The sequence below is a fragment of the Siphateles boraxobius genome, unplaced genomic scaffold (genome assembly GCF_051911475.1).
Source record: "Siphateles boraxobius isolate OS27281-9 unplaced genomic scaffold, OSU_SipBor_1 9, whole genome shotgun sequence".
NCBI lineage: Eukaryota > Metazoa > Chordata > Actinopteri > Cypriniformes > Leuciscidae > Siphateles > Siphateles boraxobius.
The window spans coordinates 17777847-17798643 of record NW_027509219.1 but is presented as its reverse complement, the minus strand read 5'-3'; the positions used below and the strand labels follow the sequence as shown (position 1 = coordinate 17798643).

General features: G+C 39.4%; 1 protein-coding gene across 1 annotated transcript; it reads right to left on the bottom strand.

Moving 5' to 3' along the window:
- Positions 1 to 413: 413 nt before the first annotated feature.
- Positions 414 to 19799, bottom strand: snrnp200 (small nuclear ribonucleoprotein 200 (U5)). The gene is made up of 45 exons (XM_077222762.1): positions 19453 to 19799; positions 18987 to 19150; positions 18717 to 18888; positions 16871 to 17063; positions 16732 to 16787; positions 16549 to 16644; positions 16281 to 16433; positions 16101 to 16200; positions 15815 to 15951; positions 15618 to 15695; positions 15312 to 15485; positions 14487 to 14624; positions 14172 to 14327; positions 13766 to 13936; positions 13493 to 13686; positions 13280 to 13403; positions 13021 to 13170; positions 11979 to 12089; positions 11756 to 11887; positions 10165 to 10353; positions 9518 to 9715; positions 8600 to 8752; positions 8403 to 8483; positions 8232 to 8315; positions 8025 to 8131; positions 7816 to 7934; positions 7570 to 7724; positions 7196 to 7385; positions 6835 to 7005; positions 6592 to 6752; positions 6227 to 6454; positions 5918 to 6109; positions 5623 to 5801; positions 5382 to 5533; positions 3536 to 3644; positions 3327 to 3435; positions 3035 to 3224; positions 2672 to 2836; positions 2203 to 2324; positions 1968 to 2111; positions 1628 to 1804; positions 1386 to 1546; positions 1178 to 1259; positions 816 to 908; positions 414 to 694 (listed from the first exon to the last, which is right to left on the bottom strand). The coding sequence occupies exons 1-45, from the start codon at positions 19495 to 19497 to the stop codon at positions 545 to 547; spliced, it is 6405 nt and encodes a 2134-aa protein (XP_077078877.1). The 5' UTR covers positions 19498 to 19799; the 3' UTR covers positions 414 to 544.
- Between the last annotated feature and the right edge of the window lie 998 nt (positions 19800 to 20797).

The following is a 20797-nucleotide window of genomic DNA, read 5'->3' as shown; positions in this document are numbered from 1 at the left end:
TACTAGAGTTAACTGGAGATGTTTTATTTATTTGTATTAGTACATCTGTGCCACGAGATGTTTCAAAAGTGGTGGGGACACAATCGACCCTGGCAAAAAGTGGTGGGGACATGTCCCACCCGCAAATTACGCCTATGAAACTACAAAAACACGAATTTGTGAAAATGGTGACATGCGCATGGTAATTACGTGTTCACAGTTTATGGCACGTAGTATTTCTTTACAAAGTGACATTGCCAAATACTGGCATGGCAACATAATATAGAATTTTTAATTTTCACAAATCTGTGTGATCGGGGATAGTTTTGACAACGTTGTCGTCTGTCGTTTTCCATTTTTTGCACACCGTTGTCATGTAACGTACCCTTAGTTTAATCTGATGACCTTTTAATAAAACAGTGGAAAACAAAATCTCCAATGTACATGTTTATTTAATTAAATCATAATGCATTAAACAGTCACAATATTCCTCGAAAAATATCTATAAAAACACTTAAGATTGTTTAACATGACAGTATATCAGTCCAGTATGACTAATCTAGGATTAATCACTGTCACTGTCTCCCTCACTGTCTGCCTCCTTAACATCTGTGCTGAACTTGTATTCCTGGTCACAGCCCATGTAGGCATCGCTCATGAAGTACAGTGTGTAGTTGTGCACACCAACAACAGGTGCCACAAAGTCGAGTTTTACCTGTGGGAAGGAAAAAGAAAACATCGTCATTAACAGAGTTCAGACAAGACTTCAACCCCATTTTTTTAAATACTACAATTTGAGGGTCATATAAGACCTTGGATATAAAAGCAGGACTAACCTTGGCCTTCTGTTGAAGAGTTAGTCTCTTGATTGAGATGAGGCTGTTCGATTTGGGGTCTCCGATAACAACCCACCAGCCTTCTTCACGTTTCTTCACAAACAAACAAAAAGTCTTTAAGTAATGCTGTAAGTATAAAATAACCTCAAAGCAAGATCACCTATTTTCAAATGATGTTAAGAGTTACACAACCACTCAAAAAGTTAGGGGAAAGTATGATATTAAGATGCCTTACAGAGATCATTCACCCAAACATGAAAATGGTAATTTCCTCACCCTCACGTTGTTCCAAATCTGTATGAGTTTGTTTCTTCTGCTAAACGCAAATGAAGGATATAGGGTTTATGTAAATAGAGACTCACCTGTGGGAACAGAGGTGCAATGACAGGCCCTGTAACTTCCTCTTCTCGTTCCAACTGTACTTGGACGACCACTGGACTTCCACTGTGAGCACAAGAAAATAAATTAATATCTTCAGCAGAGATTAACGGTAAATAGCTGGTTTTGTACACCCACACAAGGTTGTAGGTTTTCAATTGAAGCACTTTGGATTTTTATTTCAGCTCATACCTCTTGATGTCGTCCTTGTCAGCCACTTCGTACGAGAGCTCGATGTTGGGATAGCGGTTACAGAAGCGTGCCACGTCAGCCATTTGTATATCTGAAAGCTGCAGAAGACCAGTGCGGTCCTCATCTTCCATCTCCATGATGTCAAAGATGCTCTCCACACCCTAAATGCATCAACAAAAGAGTTGAGACAAACAACCAAAAGACGATGTTCACAGATGAACTCACTCAGATCCAAATCTCACCTTGTCCGTGCAGCGCTTGATGTGTTCAGAAGTGAAGTGGGGTAGTTGTTTGAGGTAAGAGTCTTTAGACCACATGGCTTGTGTGACCATCTGAGCCAGCTCCATGGCAGCCAGCGCTGGACTCAACCAGCCGTTACTGGAGAGCACGTCTACACACGCCTGGATCAGCCTCACCGCCTAAAAATACAGGCAAGAGAAGAGCAGGGGAAACAAAAAGATTTCTAAATGCTATTCTTTTAAACTTTATATTAATCAAAGATTTATGAATCCTAATTTGCATGTGTTGTCCTTTTTGAGCTGTGAAAGAGATAGACCATGTGCTCAAAGAGTTTCCCCTCACCTTGCTGAGGATGTCTTCAGTATCTGACTGGAGCTCTGCACTCAGCTGCATGCGGGACAGATGAGCCTGAAGCAGCAGGTTAGTTTTCACATGAGGGTCGTTGAACTTGGGGTTGTTCAGTTTATGAGGCACTTTCTGAGCCAGCTGCAAAAATCAAAGAGTGGTTAGAGATCTGATGCAGTCTGCTTGTTCTAAGAGTTAACATTACACTCATATAATGGAAAGTTTTATTTACCTGCCGCAGCAGGGTGTCTTCGTGATGCCTGATGGGAATGTTTTTATACTCCGCAGCATTTGAGATGATCTCGATGAGGCCACGGACCTTTGTCTTGGCATTTAGGGACATACTGAACAGCTCTGGAGCGAGGACAAACAGATAAGAGATTTATCAGTCAAGAAGGACGTTGCTAGACAATTAAGCAGCACATTTCAACCACATTTGGCTAAAATGGTTTTAGAAGGTCAAAATCACCGACATAAACAGTGACATTAAATTAGCACTTCTCTTATGGCATGTTTTGACTGTCAGTGTCTATTTCGTGTACACAAAATAGATAAGCTACAACAGTTAATGATGTTAAGCTGTGTGGACGCTAGCTGGATTGACAATATCGATTTCTCAACCAATACTGATACTTATACAAAAGAAAAGATCTGTTGCTACTTCAGTTTCATCGCGACTGTTAAACAGCGAAGATCCTCACCGATGGTTGTGTAGTTGATGTAATAGTAGGCTGCAATCATGCCCAGATTCAGAGGTGCCACATCCATCTCATCCTCAATGCTGATGCACTTGGACTGTTCCAGATCCTGCAAGGTGTTTTCCACCAGCTCAGACAGATGATCCGACAGGTGACGATGTGACATACCTGGAACATTAGGAGATTTCAGTCTCTGATGCATTAAAAAGTACTTGAAATACACAGATGAAGTTGAATATTTTTGCATGCTCTCCTGATGTCACAAATAGTAAATTCTGCTGCGTGAAGTCTAGATTTTGAATGTCAAGTCATTTGTCCTGCTGTAGTGAAGATCTGTATGCATTACGAGTTACTGTGATTCCTCACCCTGCAGGTTGTAGTAGTTGGGGTTTTGGGTCATGCGACGGTACAGAAACGTCCATGTCAAGTAGTCCACAGCGTCCTGCTTGTTCTCCACTGTCTTGGTGACGATCTCAGCGTTGAAATGGTCATGAAGACAGTGGTCCAGGTGAGACTCAACAGGCAGAGGCTCGTAAAGGAACTTTTTGAAGAAGTCCTAAAGAACAAGGATGTTAAAAATTATTAAGAGCCAATCAATCACGCTTGAGACTAACCCGATCTTGAGTCAAGAAAATGTGTGGTTTAATGTCAGCTTTACCTTTTTGGACCCTTGACACATGATGACACAGCGACCCTCATCGTCCTGGAGAGGACGGTTTGCCTTTCCTACCATCTGGAGCACATCATAGATTGGGTAGTCCACATACCTAATCAGAGAAAGATATTCATGAGCAATCCACATGTACAGTGTAAAAATTGGTGATGACATCAGTCATTTGAGGCCACTAAGGATGAAAAAATACTCACGCATGGATTTTACCGTTGTAGTACTGCGTGTCCATGACAATCACCAGGTGGGCAGAAATGTTAGTGCCCCAGCAGAGAGAGCGAGATGCCACCATCACCTGAATGGCACCTGACATGAGAGAGCAGAGGGGGGCAACACTTCTTTTAGCTCAGACACACCTTAATCAATCGTTTCGATTAACCTCATAAAATGTTCTTCTGTGCATTGGTAATATTTCTTTCATCATTTCTTTAAGTTACACCAAACCTTTATTTTGGCAGGTTGTAATGAAGACCTTTGAGTTTCTGTTTGTTTTAATAAACTATATTATTATTACTACTACTTGAAGTACATTCTACTGTGCAATAGTAATATAATTATTTTATATTTTATTCAAGTTAATCCGAACTTTTATTTTGAAGGGGTTGTCGTGATGATCTTTGGAGTTTGTGTATATGATATGCCAATAGTTTTGCAAAATTAAATTGTGAAATGCTTGTGATTTTGTTGTTGTTGTGTTATCAAGATATAACCATTAGAAAGAAGGGTATGAAGTTCATAGCCTGGCTCCGCCCTCCTACGCACTTCCGCTCAATTTCATTTTCCTTCAGTACTACGTCTGGGATTGCGCTGTAGACTTTGGTTTTCTCTGATCAATTTTTTACCGGGCCAATCAGCGAACAGAGGGAGTGGCTGAGAACGATGACGTTGATGTCGACTCGTGCGTTATTTTGAGTTGTAGTTCAAAATAAGAAAGATGCGAGCGAAGCCATTCGGTCCGTTGTGGCAACGCTGCCGAATATCAAGAAGTTAAAGCCGGAGCAAGAACAATCTTTGCTTAGTTTTGTGTTTATGGCCATCCTCCCACGGGGTTCGGGAAAAGACATATGTCATGACCAAACGTTAGCGATTGGTTATGGCAGATAGAGTGACTCTGGGCAGATCCAATAGTTTTAGACTTCAATAGAATACCCGCCTACAAGGAAGTTAACGCTTGTCAATGGAGCGGTGCCAGACTCTCTGTACAAATGAAATGTACGAGAGTCTGGTAGAACCAGGCTATGAAGTTCATACAAGTCCCCTCAAAATACACTCTACATAGTGCTCTCTGTGGCCACCTATTTCAGTTATGCACTATTATGGTGGTATTTCAAAAATACATATTGTACACGAAATTGAAACCATTATACCAGATGAACCGATATACCGCCCAGCACTAAATGGGATCTTGTAAGAGTCATAACTTTATATTTTCAACTAAAATCAAATTTTATCTGATTATTGACTTCTCATTAATGAGTGAATGTGCAAACATTTTGGGAAGTTATTGTGTACATTTACCCTTTTCATTAAAAAAAGAGAAATTCTTTGAAATTTCAATTTATACGCGAACTACAGCAAAACAAGTGATGTAAGAATTTAATTATCAATATGAGAATTTTTTTCATAATTACATTACAATTTAATAGAATATATAATCTGAGAACTGCCAGTATTAACTCTATTGGATTTAATTAAAATCCTTTATAGCTCATGAATGCTCAAAAAAAGCCCACATTTTAAAAATCTACTCATTTTCTAAAAAAAAAAAAAAAAAAAAACATTTTTGGAATGTTTTCAAACAAAATGTATTAATTTTCCTTGCATAAGCTTTCACTTTAAGATAAAGAGGATACATTTTTCATGCTGAACAAAAGGTAACTTTTTAAAAAAGTTATTTTTTTGTTGAGAACACAAAATTCAAAAAATTTCTTAAAGAATTCTAAATTATTCTTTTTTGTAGAAGTTTATGCTTTTTTCCAGGTCAAAACTGGCCCGGGTACATTATGACTGTTAAACTAAAACATTAGATTTCATGTGTCGTACCAGAAATGAAGAGATGCTCCACAATCCTGCGCTCTGTAGGTGAAAGGCCCTCGTGAAGGTACCCCACCCCGTTAGAGAGGGTCTCCTTCAGTGTAGCATCAGCTAGATTCTCCATGAATGGAGCCAGATCCTTCTCGGTTGAGTGTAGGAACCTGCAGGGACAAAAAGAAGGTTGAAGATGAAATGCCTGATGGGATAAGAGTGTATTAAGTGTATGGATGTGATATAGATCTCCCAGCACCTTTGTGGCACCACGTCAGCAGCACAGAAGGTGAGGATATCAATAGCTGTAAGACGAGTCTGGCGTCTTGATGGCACAAAAACCAGCACTGGCTTGGATGGAGAGTGTTTCATTATGGCGTGATACACAGGTTTTGCCATGGACAGCAGACGAGTCTGTGTGTGACTCACGTTGAAGCCCTGAGGAAGGGGAAAAGTAGTCAAGTGGATTAAACAAAACTTCAAATATAAACAGAAGAACAGGTTAAGGATTGTGCAAGTAGATGAAATTAAGTTACAGATAGCTTTAGACTGACCTGGATGTGAAGCTCCAGAGGAACCGGCCTGACATTGGGATGGAAGTTGAAGGTGGCTGTGGTGCTGCAGCCAAGCCAGTGGGCCACATCTTTAGCATTAGACAGAGAGGAGCTGAGGGCCACGATACGGATGGGCCGCTCAATCTGAGAGGAGATGTACCTCATTCTGGAGCAAATAACCTCCAACACGGGCTACAAGAGACACACAGAAATAGGAAATAATGGATCCGAACAACCAAAACAATGATCTCTGAGAAACTAACAGCTCATTCTTGGTGATTAGAAATTAGAATGAAAACAAACACTTACTCCGTTGTCACCTCCAATGAGATGAACCTCGTCTATTATGAAGAGGCTAACGTTCTGCACATTCTTCCTCTGTTTCCAGCGACGGGAAAGAATGTCCCACTTGTCTGGGGTGCTGACGATGATGTCGCCTTTACCCAGCAGTTTTAGGTCAGTGCTTGTCTCACCAGTGAGTAAGACAACCTTCTTATTCAAAGTATCCTGGAACTTCTGGTGCCAGTCAATAAAGACCTACACAAAAAATAATGTCTGAATCATGACATTCACACCCTTGTTTCATCAATTTCTTTAATTTATCTTAAGTCGAACTATAGAGACTTTTACATTATTGCATTTATTTCCATAAAGGCAAATAATTGTAGCTGTACCTGTTCGGCCAGAGCCTCCATGGGTGTAATGTAGACACAGCGGCCTTCTGAGTTGTGTAGGAGCATCCTAAGAATAGCAAACTCCGCACATATGGTCTTCCCGCTGCCCGTGGGGGCACCAACAAAGACGTTGTCGTCGCTGTTGTACACCGCATTGAACACTGAAAACGAGAACAGTTTTATTTAGAAGGAAGTTCTCAATCAAGTATGATAGCGTGTTGGAGGGTTTACGAGGGCAGGTACCTTGGGTCTGGATTGGGTTGAAAAAGGGAAACTTCTGGTAAAGGCTCTCGAAGGCTGCGTTTCTCAGAGCGGACACGGGCAAAGGCTGCAGGTCCAGCAGCTCAGTAGGAGGAGGATATTTCTCAGGCAGGATTAGGTGACGAAATGAAACCGGCAGCTGCGTTTCACATGCTTGAGAGAAAAAAAAAATATTCTGGACTACTGCAATACCTCCAACTCTCCATTTTACTTCCAAATAGTATAATGGATTTTGGTTGTTATATCAAAGCCACAGTAAATTAGATATGCAATATGGTTTAGTAATATTTTCTGCAGTAATAAGTTGTTAGTATGTCATCAGCAAGTATAAATAAAAACATACATAGCCAGCGGTCTGAAGCTATGCGAATGAAGTACTGCGGGGGCAGCGGCTCAAACACAGGCACAAAGAAAGTCACAAGATGTTCGTCCTGAGCGTACTTGGCCTTCAGGAGGAAGTACTCATGGTGAAGGACGACCTCACTGTCCACATCCTCCACTAAGATCCAGAAGGCCTCAGATGAGCCATGTATCTGGAAGAAGCCAACATTTAGTGTGTGTAATATATATATATATATATATATATATATATATACACACACACACACACACACACATTATTGCTATTAATCTATACATATTCTTTATTCTAGTTATAATAACAATAATATTCTTATTATTTAGTAATTTACTGATTGAAACTTTTTTTGGACTGACCTTGTCATCCCACTGGAAATCTGGTGTGATTGTGAGTTCCACTTTCAGAGTGGAGCGTGTGATAGGCTGCAGATGAACCGCCAGGTCCAGTTTAGGGAACTGATGGACATACTTATGAATGGTTTTCCCCATCTTTGGCATGCGAATCAACTCACCTGAAACAGTTAAGAATTTCAGATCATGAGAAAATTATATAAAATGGCATTTCGGTATAAAGACAATGTTTGAGTATTAGTCACTATTCACCAATTTCATTATGGTTCAGGTCATAGAGGCGCTCAAAGGGGAAGTTTTTCTTTTCAATCTTTTTGATGACCTCCTCTGGAAGCTTGCGGAACTGACGCAAGGGAGACATCGACTGCCACCTTGATGGTAAAAAGCCAATAGCATAAACATCACACTGCAAGATAAACAATACATTTATGCTTGGCAATATCAGCATCATGATAACTCACATCCTTTTGTCGATCATCTTGCAGAGGTTCATAGTCTTGTCGGTAAGTTGGGCCCAGCCTCTGCTCAAAACAATCTCAAAGATGGCCCTCATCAGCCTGCCAGCACTCTGTAGGATCAAACATAATGTTAAATTGGTGATTTAAAATAAAAATATCCTTTTAGAACACAGGAGTATTTTACAAGAAATTGTTTCCCCAAACACTCACCTGTGTCACATAGACCATGTCAGCCATGAGAGCAAAGCCCTCCAGTTTAAGCTGAGAGATATATGCCTGCAGCAGCACATTAATCTGAGAAAGACATAACATTCCATTTAAGAGACAATCATACAATTTAATATTCTATAATGTATATAATGTTCTTCTACACGCATTTACCTTTGCGCTGGGCTCTTCAATGCTTTCCTTCACTGGAATAGGGACTCTCTCAAGGAGTTTCTGAAGCTCAAGCTTTTCTTCCTGTCAGTAAAAACCATGTTTGTTAGTCCGGTCATTTTCCACTTTATCCTGTCTTTAGGATTCAGGGGGTAGAAGTTTGTTCAGATGTTTCAGGTTTGTTTAGACAAGGCACATACCTCTCTGACATTAATGTTTCTGAACTCAGAGGACAGCGAGAACACCCTGAAGAGCTCTATCTCACTCAGTGTGGGCTTCAGCAGCTGGTTGTAGGTCATTATGGATTCGTGGGTGATGTAAAAATGGCTTGCGATGCGGCCCAAATCTGTCACCTACAACAGAACACATAAGACATAATTTAAAAGCTGTCAATTAATGCGTTCAGGCAGACCTGCTTAAATCAGTTATCTAGAGGTCGACCGATTGATCGGGCCGATTTGTGGCATTTTTAAATGAATCAACATCTGCCGGTTGTGCTGCAAATTAAGGCGATCAATAAGCAAGTGTATCTGCGGGCAGCGTTGTTGTGGAACACGTGACATTGCCTCTTGAAGCTAGCAGATTGCCAGTCCCACTCTGCCTGCTAACTTTTGAAGACGACTACCTGGTAACTTCCCAAGAAACGATGATGTTCGTGTTTTTAAGCCTTTCCTATTTAATATTGAAGCGCAAGTAGACTGGAAAGTAACTGCGTCTCTCAGTTTGGCTGCACGATTTGGGGAAAACGTCATTTGCGATTATTGAGGTCAATATTGCGATATGCAATTGCGTTATAATAAACAAATGGTTTCATGAGTCAACTTGCTTGGTTCTGAAGCAAAGTGCACACACAGATTAGTGATAGTTCTGAAATGTGCATTTCTCAACTCAAACGAGCAACAACAACTAAATGATTGATAACACCAATAATGATCAATAAGCCATTGATGTCTGCATACATATCGGCATTGGGCAGAGAAAAACCCATATCGGTCGACCTCTATAATTATCCTCGGTTGGGGATTTAAAGCTGGTACAGTCTCAGCATTGATCATGCATATTAACCATCTGGAAGTGCCCACTGAGAAAGGGGGGTTAATATGACAAACTGTGTGTACCTGAAAGCTGCCAGATCTCTTGTCGTATTTGACCAGGTTGTTCTTCTCCAGGACAGTGGCTGCTGTGTGCACCAGGTCCAACCTGCGTCGCTCAAGCAGTGGGTCAATGCTGCGGTCATCATGGGAGACGCCATATAGAGTGGGGTTCCGCAACATCCGTACGTACAGGTATGTGTAACCCAGCCAATTTACAGCATCCTGAAAACAGTAACAAAACAGATCAAACCCTGCAACAGATGCTGAGCTTACAGAGGAATACTATTTTTAGGCATGCGCAAAAACGATGTAATTTCAGTATAATCAAACATAACTAATTTATCAATATGCTAGAGTAAATTACCAATATAAAAGCCTTTTTTATATTCTGGAAACAAATACTAATATTAGGATGGGCAAAAATGTAATAAACCTATATGATAAAACAAATCAATATTAAAAAATATTTGAATATGCTCTAATAAAAGGACAATATAAAAGCTTTTTTAATTTATTGTAATATTGTTGTTTTTATATCATTTCATTTGATATTCATTCCCTCACACAAACGTGTCCTTTATTGTCTTTTATTGGACCACCAAAAATATATTTAAGCTAGAAAACTAAAATTTGACAGACTAATGAACTTACACCAATACATTCAGACTTACCTTGGCATTCTGCACGTTGCCCAACACTATCTCTGCATTGAGCATGTCCGGTAGTTTGGCCACCATCTGGCTCTCGATGGGCAGCTGCTGATTGAGCAGAGACAGGTAATACTGCAGCTCTCCATGAGAAGTGATCAGAATACCCTCTCCTTTAGAGTCATATTGCGGCCTGCCAGCACGACCCAGCATCTGCGTCACAAAGTTGAGTGGGAGTCAAGCTATTGCTCGTGGTCCATTTACCTTATTAAAAATAGGGATGCTCATTACGGTTAATTTTCGCGACCGACAACCGCCGCTCGTTATCCGACTATAAACAGTTAACTGATAAAATTATAATATTGAATTGGCATTAAATAAAAATAAAATTGACGAGTGTCTGTGACCCGTTATAAATACCAACAAAAAAAAAATTCACGTGTTTATATTAACGTGCAGACAGCAGCATACAGAACAGATCAACAAAAGAACCTGTATTCACATCACATTTTCACTCACCTGCAGCATTTCTGACAGTGACAACAGAGTAAAACATAAAAAAGGCCAACACTAAATATATTTTTTTAACTTAAATAATTTACAAATTAAGATGACAAAAAGAAAACACTGAATCCGTTTGAAGCTTTGAAAAACCTCAACCCACACCTTGTCTAGCTTTAATTTTTTTTAAAAAGTAACATGTCTACATGATGTGGGGTTAGTCTGGAGCACAGCCTGGTGACAGTTAGAGCAGCGGCAGAAAACACCCTCTCCAATGGCACAGATATACCGGGAATACGTCTCGCTAGAGTTGCCAGCTTTGGGAAGCGCCTTTCATTTGCTCGTGGATGTTTGCTTCGCCAGTGATATTGAATTGTACTTGTACAACTGCTGTATTTTGATACCGCGTAGTAGGGCTGTAGTTAAGACCACCTTTGTCGAGTCCAAGACAAGTCCAAGACCAGGACTAGTCGAGTCCAAGACAAGACCAAGACCAAAGAGTTTCGAGTCCAAGACAAGACAGAGTCCAAAAAGGTTCGAGTCATATAAACATCTTATAACATATAAACATCTTTTCCTATTCTATTTTGCCTGGAAACGCTTCCAACACGCTTGCGTGTCACGTGAAAAATAGGCGTCGGTCCTATTTCTAGCATAAACACGTTTTGCTATTTCTGCACGCCTGAGATGCGCGTCACGCAGACAGTCTGCAAGCTCTAACCTGTTAATATGGGAGCCGAAATAAAAACGGACACGCCACGCAGCTGAGACGCTAACGCCACGCAGCCAGTGTGTCACCAGACTCCGGGGAGTGCGCGTCCTGAATTATCTCGATGACTGGCTGGTTCTGGCGCGATCGCGGCTCACACCAGAGCAAATAAACGGCGCGCCGCGCGCATATAAATGGCTTTTATGTGTGCTTACTGGGAACACAATAAAGACACCATGCAGCAAACTAAAAAAAAACAACTTAAAAATAAAAAAAACTTTTAACTTTTAAACCGTTTAACTGGTAGTATTAATCGGTTGAAATTTTTACTTTCGGTTAATGGTTAAAGGGTCAATATGAGCATCCCTAATCAAAACACAAAGTATGTGTGGACATAATACAGACCTGTAGGATGTCCAGGGCTCCCAGCTCCGTCCACCTGCCTTTCTCTGGGCTGTACACTTGTGTACCTTTGATTATGACAGTGTGTGCTGGCAAGTTCACACCCCAGGCCAGAGTGGCTGTGGACACCAATACCTAAGAAACACATTCATGGTTCAGTCTTCTGTATTTTAGAATATGAAATGATCCAGAATGTTCTCAGGATTCCTGAATGTTATGCACTAACCTGGATGTGGCGGTCAGCAAACAGATCCTCTACCAGCGTTCTGTCCACTCTGGTCATTCCAGCATGGTGAATAGCAAAACCATACGGCAACAGATCCTTCAGCTCCAGGTTCTGTCAACAGAAAGTAAACACATTTTTAAGAAAACCAGTATACAATAAATGTGTGTTCAGTTAGGCCGCATATACACAGCAGATCTTGATGCCCAATTCCGATTTGATTAAATCAAATTTTTTTCCCACTACCAGCTTACATCTTTTAAAAGTGACTCATATCTGATGATATAAATGATGATGATGAAAATCAGTATTTACAGTATATACTTGGCGAACAAACCACATTTCCACATATGATTGAGACCTGAAACCGATCTGAGAATATCGGAATTCATGTGCTTTTTTTCCTGCTTACATATCCGTGGGTCATTTCCGATCTGTGCCACATGGAAGGAGAATTTTTTTTCTTTTCGGAATTGAGTCACTTGTACTGTAATGCACCAACCATGTAATTTAAATGTGGCATTACGACAAGGACGTGAGGGAATCTGGGGACTTTTAATTGCATACATTTTATGGAAAAATCAACAAAACAAATTAGGTGAAAAATTATTTCGGCAAAAACTAGCTTCTGGACATAATATTAGCTCAAAAGAAATGGTGTGAACTTGGGGTGGGACTACCTGTTTATCAAAAAACAGCAGATAAGAGGAATATTTGAAACTGGCAATTATTCTAATTAAATAATAATAAATTGTCATTTTTGCAAGTATAATTAAAAAATGTATTATAAGAATAATTTTTTTGCAATCATAATTTAAACCACAACAATTGATTACAGTTTATAATATTATAAATTATCATTTATTTTTGTTATAATTAAACTATAACATTCAGTTTGGTACCACTAGTTCCACTAGATGTTTAATAAACTAATATGCAGATTTTGCTGTGAATGACGTTCAGATTCTGTTTGGGTTTTATTTCAAGTTTACATCTGTTTGAGACTGTTTTATGTACAGCACTTTCATGGTAGTTGTGAGCTTACCTTGCACTGTTCAGCTTCAGTCCTCAAAACCTCAGTGGAGGCTGAACCTTCTCTCAGGAACAACCCCAGAGTGTCCTTCTCCAAACACATGTCCCTGATCGCACGGGCCGTCTTTCCTGTCTCCTTTCTTGAGTGCACAAACACCAACACCTGGGAAAAACACAAAAAAAATTTTTAGAAAGGAGAAGGGAAGAGTGTTAGTGACTGAATTGTAGAATTCAGGAGATAAATCTAGTCCATTTATTGTGCTCAGCATCACCTGATTTTTTCCAGCATGTTCCATGATCTTCTCATAGACAATCTCATTCATAATCTGAAAGCGCTTGATGGCCTTCTTCTCTGTAATTCCTACATAGGTTTGTTCCAGAGGCACCGGTCGAAAACTAAAAAAGGAAAACGGACAACATACGTACTTTATTATACAAAAACAGAAGTCTATTTCTCCATTTATCCACAGCAGTCTCATTCTCACCTGTTGTCGAAATAGTAGAGGCCCTTGGATGAATCGACACGAAGGCAGTTCGCCACATCCTCGTAGTTGGGCAGTGTGGCGCTGAGGCCGATGAGCCTCACATCTTCCTGTGTCAGCTCCACATTGCGGATGGTTCGAGCAATCAGGGACTCCAGGACCGGGCCACGGTCGTCATGCAGCAAGTGGATCTCATCCTGCATGACCGAACACGTTATTTTGGAAAAACATGAAAAATCGTTGAAAAATGGAATCTGGGACTACTAGATTACTTACAATAATCACAAGGCGCACAAGCTGCGTATATGTGCGCTCCCCTCCTTTCCGTGTGATGATGTCCCATTTCTCTGGGGTACACACTATAATCTGGGTGGCGTTTATTTCCTCCTTACACAGTTGATGGTCTCCGGTCAGCTCAGAAACAGTGATGCCGTAACTTGCCAAGCGCTGCAGATGGAGCAACAAATGTTGTGAGGACATTTAATACTTTATCACAAATATAAACATACATTTATAAATTGTACAGACTTATATTTTTTGTTAAATGTAACTAATTAAAGGTACTAATAAAAAAGGAACACATTTTTTAAAGTATTATTATTCAAGATTAAGCAGAGAAATTACAGGAAATTATGGGGAAAAGGGTTATTTTTTCTCTCTCCATCATGTTTGGTACTCCTACCTTGCCAAAACTGCCCACCATCTCCTGTACCAGTGAGCGCATGGGAGCGATGTAGATGATTTTAAACTCATCAACATTGATGGTGCCATCCATGTTAATATGCTTTCCGATTTCTCTGAGCATTGCCATGAGAGCAACATTAGTTTTTCCAGCACCCTACAGGTCAAAGAAAGGAAAAACAAAATCCTTGAGGTCAAATATTATAGTTAAACATACAACTCAAGTTTATCAAGTTTTATACTGCATCATATTTATAACTGTAATTTTTATTTTAAGTCAGCGCCTGGACTGTTGCGCCTTTTTCAGTAAACAAACCGTTGGAGCGCAAACCAGTAGGTTCTCATCTGTCTCCATGGTAGTTTTGAAGAGTTTACTCTGTATTCGGTTCAGGGTTTTGAATCCTTCAAATCCAGCTTGAGCATATTTGGGCAGCTTCTCAATAGCCATCAATGTCTGTAAGAGAAATGAGGGAAACCTTGTGAGAGACTAATGAAAATACAGAGCAAATCAACCAATAATTAAAAAAATTAAATGCTACATAACACGCCCATTCAAAAGAATGATGTCAGTTTTTTTTAATAAAAACTTAATACATTTTTCAATAAAATTGATCAAATGTGACAGTAAAGACATTTACAATGTTACAAAAGATTTCTATTTGAAATAAATGCTGTTCTATTAATCAAAGAATCCTGAAAAAAATGTCACAGCACAACTTTTAAAAATTGATAAGAAGAGTTTCTTAAACGTTAAATCAGCGTATTAGAGACAGTTGAGCAGGATCATATGACAATGAAGACTAAAGTAATAGCTGCTGAAAATTCAGCTCTGCATCATAGGAATAAATTACATTTCAAAATATAGTGTTCTTTTAAATTGTAATAGTATTTCACAATGTTTGTGTTGCTACAGTATTTTTAATCAAATAAATGCAGAATTGGTCAGCATAAGTCAACTTTTTATTTATTTTTATAAATCTTACCGACCCCAAAACATTGAACGGTAGTGTACTCTTGTGTGGCAATTTGATGTAATAACCAAACAACCAGACATCCCTTCCTGAACAAACAATTTAACCTCACTTAAAGAAAAGGTCTCACAAAACAATAACAATTATTACTATTATAAATAAATAAATACCTCATCATCACCAAAGGGTTTGGGTTTGAGAGCGGGTACATGAACCTCCTCGTAGCCCTTCCTCTGTTTGCGGAAGGAGCCGTCGGGCAGCTGGCAACGCTTGTTGGCCATGAAGTGACTGCCTTGAGAGAAGGCCAGATCTTCCAGATCTAGTAATTGCTTTGAGGCCACAGCCTAAGACAAAGATCACAGAAAAAAAAGTCCAAGATCATCAAATGACCATTAGGAGTGGGGGTCAAATTAAAATAGCAGGAACACTGTAAATTTTAGCTTGAAGAAATGGATGTAGCTTCAAGTGGCATTTACCTCTCCATGATCAATGTCCATAGACTCCAGATCATCCACACGAGACTTTCTCACTCTCTCACGGCGAGATCGCTCCTCCTGCAAGGAAACAAGAGATCACAAGCTTACAGATGGATATTCTTCTTTAAACAGCTAAAATCTAAAAATAAATCCTCACACTTAGCTAAACCAACTAAAAAAGGAGGGGAAACACTGACCCTGATGATGTCCTCTTTCTCAGTCTCCTGAAGCTGGTAAAGAACTTTGGAAAGATCCTGATCAGCTTCCATTTTATTCATGATCTTTTCCTTCTCAGCCTCACTTTGAGCACTGGCCAACATGGTGCAGTAGAGGACTGGATATGGCAAGGGAAAAAAGAGCAACATGAAACAATATTTCTAAAAACCTTGTAAATCTTTAAACTGCTAACAAAAGTCATTTTGCTGCCATATTCTCAGAAATCAATTTAATCCAACACAGGCCTGGCTATTGCGATCTACTTACTCATTCGTCTGTGCTGCCGGAGGACCTTGATGAAGTCGAATGTGTTGAAGCCCAAAAGCAGCACCAACTGGTTCTCACACTCTCTGTCATCACTGGCAGTCTAACCAAAGGAAGGAATAAATCAGCTACACAAAAAAATCTTAGTCTCCAAGGACATGAGCATTCCCAAGCATTTCTTACTTTAAGGATCTCCAAGACTTCATCCGCTTTCTTCTGAGAAACTATGGCATCGTTGTAGAAGCGGCTGAGCTGTCGCTGAAGCCAGAAGGCATCGATGTCTCGTGGATGAAGATCTTTCTTTTTGGTCATCATTACGTCGCCCGTGTTGCCCAGCTATGGAGAACAGAGCATGTTAGACTGGTTGTTTACCTCTATATAAATGTTTTGACTGAGGGCCCCTAGTGGGTCCCCAGGTTGAGAACCACTGCTCTATGACGACGTGACTTACATTAGCAGTCAGAGTGCTGGTTTCATCTGCCTCCTCTCCCTCGCTGTCATCAGAGCCTTCATCCCGAACCTCTCCGTACTGATCCTCATCGCCCTCCTGCAGTTGAACAAAATCCACATTTAATGTCACGAGAGCCAAAAAAACACACATCTGACTAGAAACAACCAGCATGTAGAAGCTCACCTCCTCATCTGACTCGAATTGCACATTGACTCCATAGGTTTCATCAATGTTGTCATCTGCAAAAAGAGAAAGATGAAGTGTGACAAGGCTTGAACATCATGAGGAGAATTTGGACTCAGGTTGGACTAAAAATATTTACCCATATTCTGGAGCTCTTTGTCTCCACCATAGTCAGAGATCTTCTTGCCCAGGTTCACCAGGACATGGTAGCGTGTGTCATCCGTAGGCCCCAGCAATTGTTCCACCTCCCTCCTCCTCTCTTTATCTCTCATCTTGTCATTCTTCAGAACGGCCAACACCTCATCTGCAGCTCCACACAGGATATCCCTTGGCTTAGTGGAGCGAAAGAGCAGCAATTTATGATCTGATACATTAACCCAATATCCACTGTTTACATCTATTAATATTAAGATGACTACATTTTAAATATTTTAATTGATATTTTAAAATGTTTTTTTTTCCGGGCGATGGCAAGGAAAAAGCCTTTAATCGATTCTTCAGCATCATGTCATCTATTATACTGATTTGATTGCCTCTAATTTCAAATAGTAACAGATATTTTTTTGTTTAAGGCCAGTTTGGCCAGTAATAGAGCAGATAAACAACAAATAAATTTGCTCAAAGAAAAAGGAAACATCATCATCCAGCAATTTGGAATCAGCCATGAAAAATCATGATCAGTGCATCCCTACATAGCATGAAAATAACTAAGGGTGGGGGAAAAATCAGTTATTAGATGCATCGCGATGCGGACGATTCTGAATTGATTCATGAATGTCAAAAATCGATTTTCTAACTGTTTTTTCTTCTTTTCCCGCAAATTCCCGCAAACATTCATTCAATCTAGCATGTAGGCCTATGAGTAAATTTTATCTAACAGATTATAAGATCAAATCCGTCATTTTAAAACATTCTGCGAGACACAATTTCACAAACAGTGTGAGTGATTCTGCCAATGCCGCGTCTTCTCTCTCTCTCAAAATAGGTTGCACAAGGCAAGCCAATCGCGCTGCAGCTGCAGGCGGTGATTCTAGACTCACGTTTCAGGAGTCGGGACATTTGATGGAAATGTCACTTGCACAATCGGGCCATTGCATCGCCACTATTGTTTATAATTTGTGCGTCTTTTTAAGTCTTATCTATTTAAACATTCAATCGATTTTAAACCGCATAACAAACAGCTCGTGAGTAACAAAACGGAGTTATTTTTTGCGAATTATAGCGCTTTAACGGTCAAAAGCACACAACATTGTCTAAATTCCAGTCTTGGGGGGTATCCTCTCAAACACAATCGGTTATGTCTTAAAAAAATAATACAAAAAGAAAATGCATGTGACACTATAATGAAAACAGTATGGGCCGTTCACGTTACGTCTTTTGCGCGTTCATCCTTTGCTGAAACGTCTTCGTCTTCATGGAGAACATGGCTCATGATTGCTTAGCAACAGGGAGCCCTTTTTAAAAGAGGAGAAAGTGGCGCGGACTGCGCTTTACACGCAACATGTGAACGGCCCCTTAATGGATCCGTGCACTAGCTCTTAAAGTGAGAGTAGCCTAAAATGTGTCTGTCATTATTGTATATAAAACAACAAAATATAGCATTAATTGTAATGAATCAGGATTAATAGCCTATGTATTCAAATTATACAGGACTAAAAGAATATTCCGTGCTATTATTTCCGTTTCTAGCATTTCTGAATTCTAGTGTTAGACCTAAACTTTTCTCTTTATTTCATGTATTCATTTGTGCTACTTTTTTTCAATTTAATTCAAAGATTGAAATCAAGCTTCCTTTTGTTGTGTAAACTAAAAAAATATGACCCCATTGTAAAAACACAAATACAATGAGTGAGCAAACATTTAGCCCCCCCCCCCCCCCCCCCCCCCAATAGAATGACCTAAAGGGGGATTTCCCCCCTATTTTCCAAAACGAAATTCAGGCCCTGTAAATGTTCACAGCATGTGTAAAGAGTCTGTGATCTTACCTGATCTCCAAGGGCTGCCTGAATGAAGCTGAGAAGGATTTCATATGTTTCTCTGGTCTCTTTGGTCTTGGGCTTGTACACGATGCCCACCATCTCATCAATCCCCTCAGACAGTAGTGTGAAGCCCTTCATCTTGTTGATGTCATGCCTGTCCTCGTCTCTCTTTCTCCTCCTGCATCACACAACAAATACTATTTGTTTAAAAGACTTTCACACAGTGAATGCAAATATGAATGCAAGCAAACACTGTGAGTTTCTGATCAGACAGACTTTGATCTCTTCTCCTCCTGCATCTGAGGTTTGGTTCTCTGGCTCCTGTCTCCCATCTTTGTCCCATCCAGTTTACCGACCAGAGACAGCACCTCTCCGGTGGGCTCATCTCTGCGGGTACGGTCGATCAGAGATCTGTCCGCTTGCAACACCAAGTTAGAGTTCTGCGGAGGAAACGCAAACACATGTATCAAATCCTAGCGAGCTGCATTTGTCAACATCACAAGCATGCGCTTATGTTCAGCTGAAAGACTATTTAGTTCAAAGCAACATTAAACATATACTACTACTACTAATACTATGCTGACCAAAAATAAAATCTATTTAAATGTCATAAGGATTAAAAACTCAGACAGTGTGTTCAAGCTCGCGCAAAAAAACAAAAAACATTAGCGCGCTAAATAATGAAATTTAACCACGAAACATATCAAAGTCGTTGATATCAAAAACATTATATGATACTTACCGCTTTGTATTCATACTGCAAACTACGCGCAGTAACATCCGCCATGACTTCTTATTAATGTAAATGCCCTCAAAATGAAAATCTTCTTTATCAACCAGCACACCCGGTGCTAGCGGAAAGACAGACGACTAAATTAACTACACAGCACTCATGTACGTCCCTAGTTACGCAAAAATAAAAAATAAAAATAAAAAAACGTAATGTGCACACGACAATAACAAGACACTTTGAAAAGTTAAGTCTATTTTATTTATATTCGTAACTGCACCATACGTCTGAAACACGCACGACGGTTTCAAAACGCAGTTTGTTCTAACTTCCGCTTCCGGGTTCACTCGATCATGAGTGAGGTGTGTGAAAAATGCTGCCTCTTCTGGATAGGAATGGCACTTTTTTGAGGCATTTATTTTTATTCAACAAAACACACAATGACATTTAAACGTGAGAAAAACATTACATGGATAATACATGTGCAGTATTTTAAAATAAAAGTCCTTATATGAATATCTTATTGGGGGGGGGGGGGGGGGGGGGGATAATAATATATCTAGAGATATATAATATCTTAGTCACTCTTACTCTGTGTTTTTTTTAGCTGTAAAAAGTGTGAGATATGTAGTATGAAAATGTTTATTTATGTTTACTTGGGGCCTCGCATATATATATATATATATATATATATATATATATATATATATATATACTGTATATATATACTGTATGTATATATATATATATATATATATATATATATATATATATATATATATATAAGATTTAGAATCCACAATCCTTGATTTACTAAGATGTTATATTTTTCCAAGATGTTAAAACCTCAAATAACTGTCATGCGTTACAAGGTGAAGCAATTTAGTGGAGATGTTTTTCACAACCAGATAGTAATCTCTATACGAAGACTCAATCCCTGAGAGAGAAAGCAATTGCTGATGAGTATAAATCTCACCATTATTATTTAGTAAGTCTGAAATAAAGATAATACCCTTGTCAAACCATTTTTTATACGCTTCGATAACACATGTTATGCATGAGTGTGGAAAGAAATTGTGTTTAAAAAGGCTATTTTCCATGCCTCTATAGTGACTGCTTGTGAAAATTTGAACATTTCTTTTTTTGAGTCAATTACACTCAGGATTTACACAGGTTTTGTTGAAAAGGCAACTGTCTGAGGTATGAAAAATGAAAGATCTTGGAAAGCAGTGTATACAGATTCCGAGAAGAAGACTTTTTTGTAAATGTGAAACATTAGTGAAATTGTTCTTAAATAGGGTTATGGTTCAATTTTGAACCAACATTGAAATGCATTGCACCTGAACCATTTGAAAGT

What these genes read in the sequence shown, in the direction of transcription:
- snrnp200 (XM_077222762.1), bottom strand. Translation starts at nt 19,497, where the DNA reads ATGGCGGATGTTACTGCGCGTAGTTTGCAGTATGAATACAAAGCG. An exon ending in CTCTGGAGCTTCACATCCAG is followed by an intron (nt 5,802 to 5,917) that starts GTCAGTCTAAAG and finishes CCCCTTCCTCAG; the next exon opens with GGCTTCAACGTGAGTCACAC. An exon ending in TCAAGCGCTGCACGGACAAG is followed by an intron (nt 1,547 to 1,627) that starts GTGAGATTTGGA and finishes TGATGCATTTAG; the next exon opens with GGTGTGGAGAGCATCTTTGA.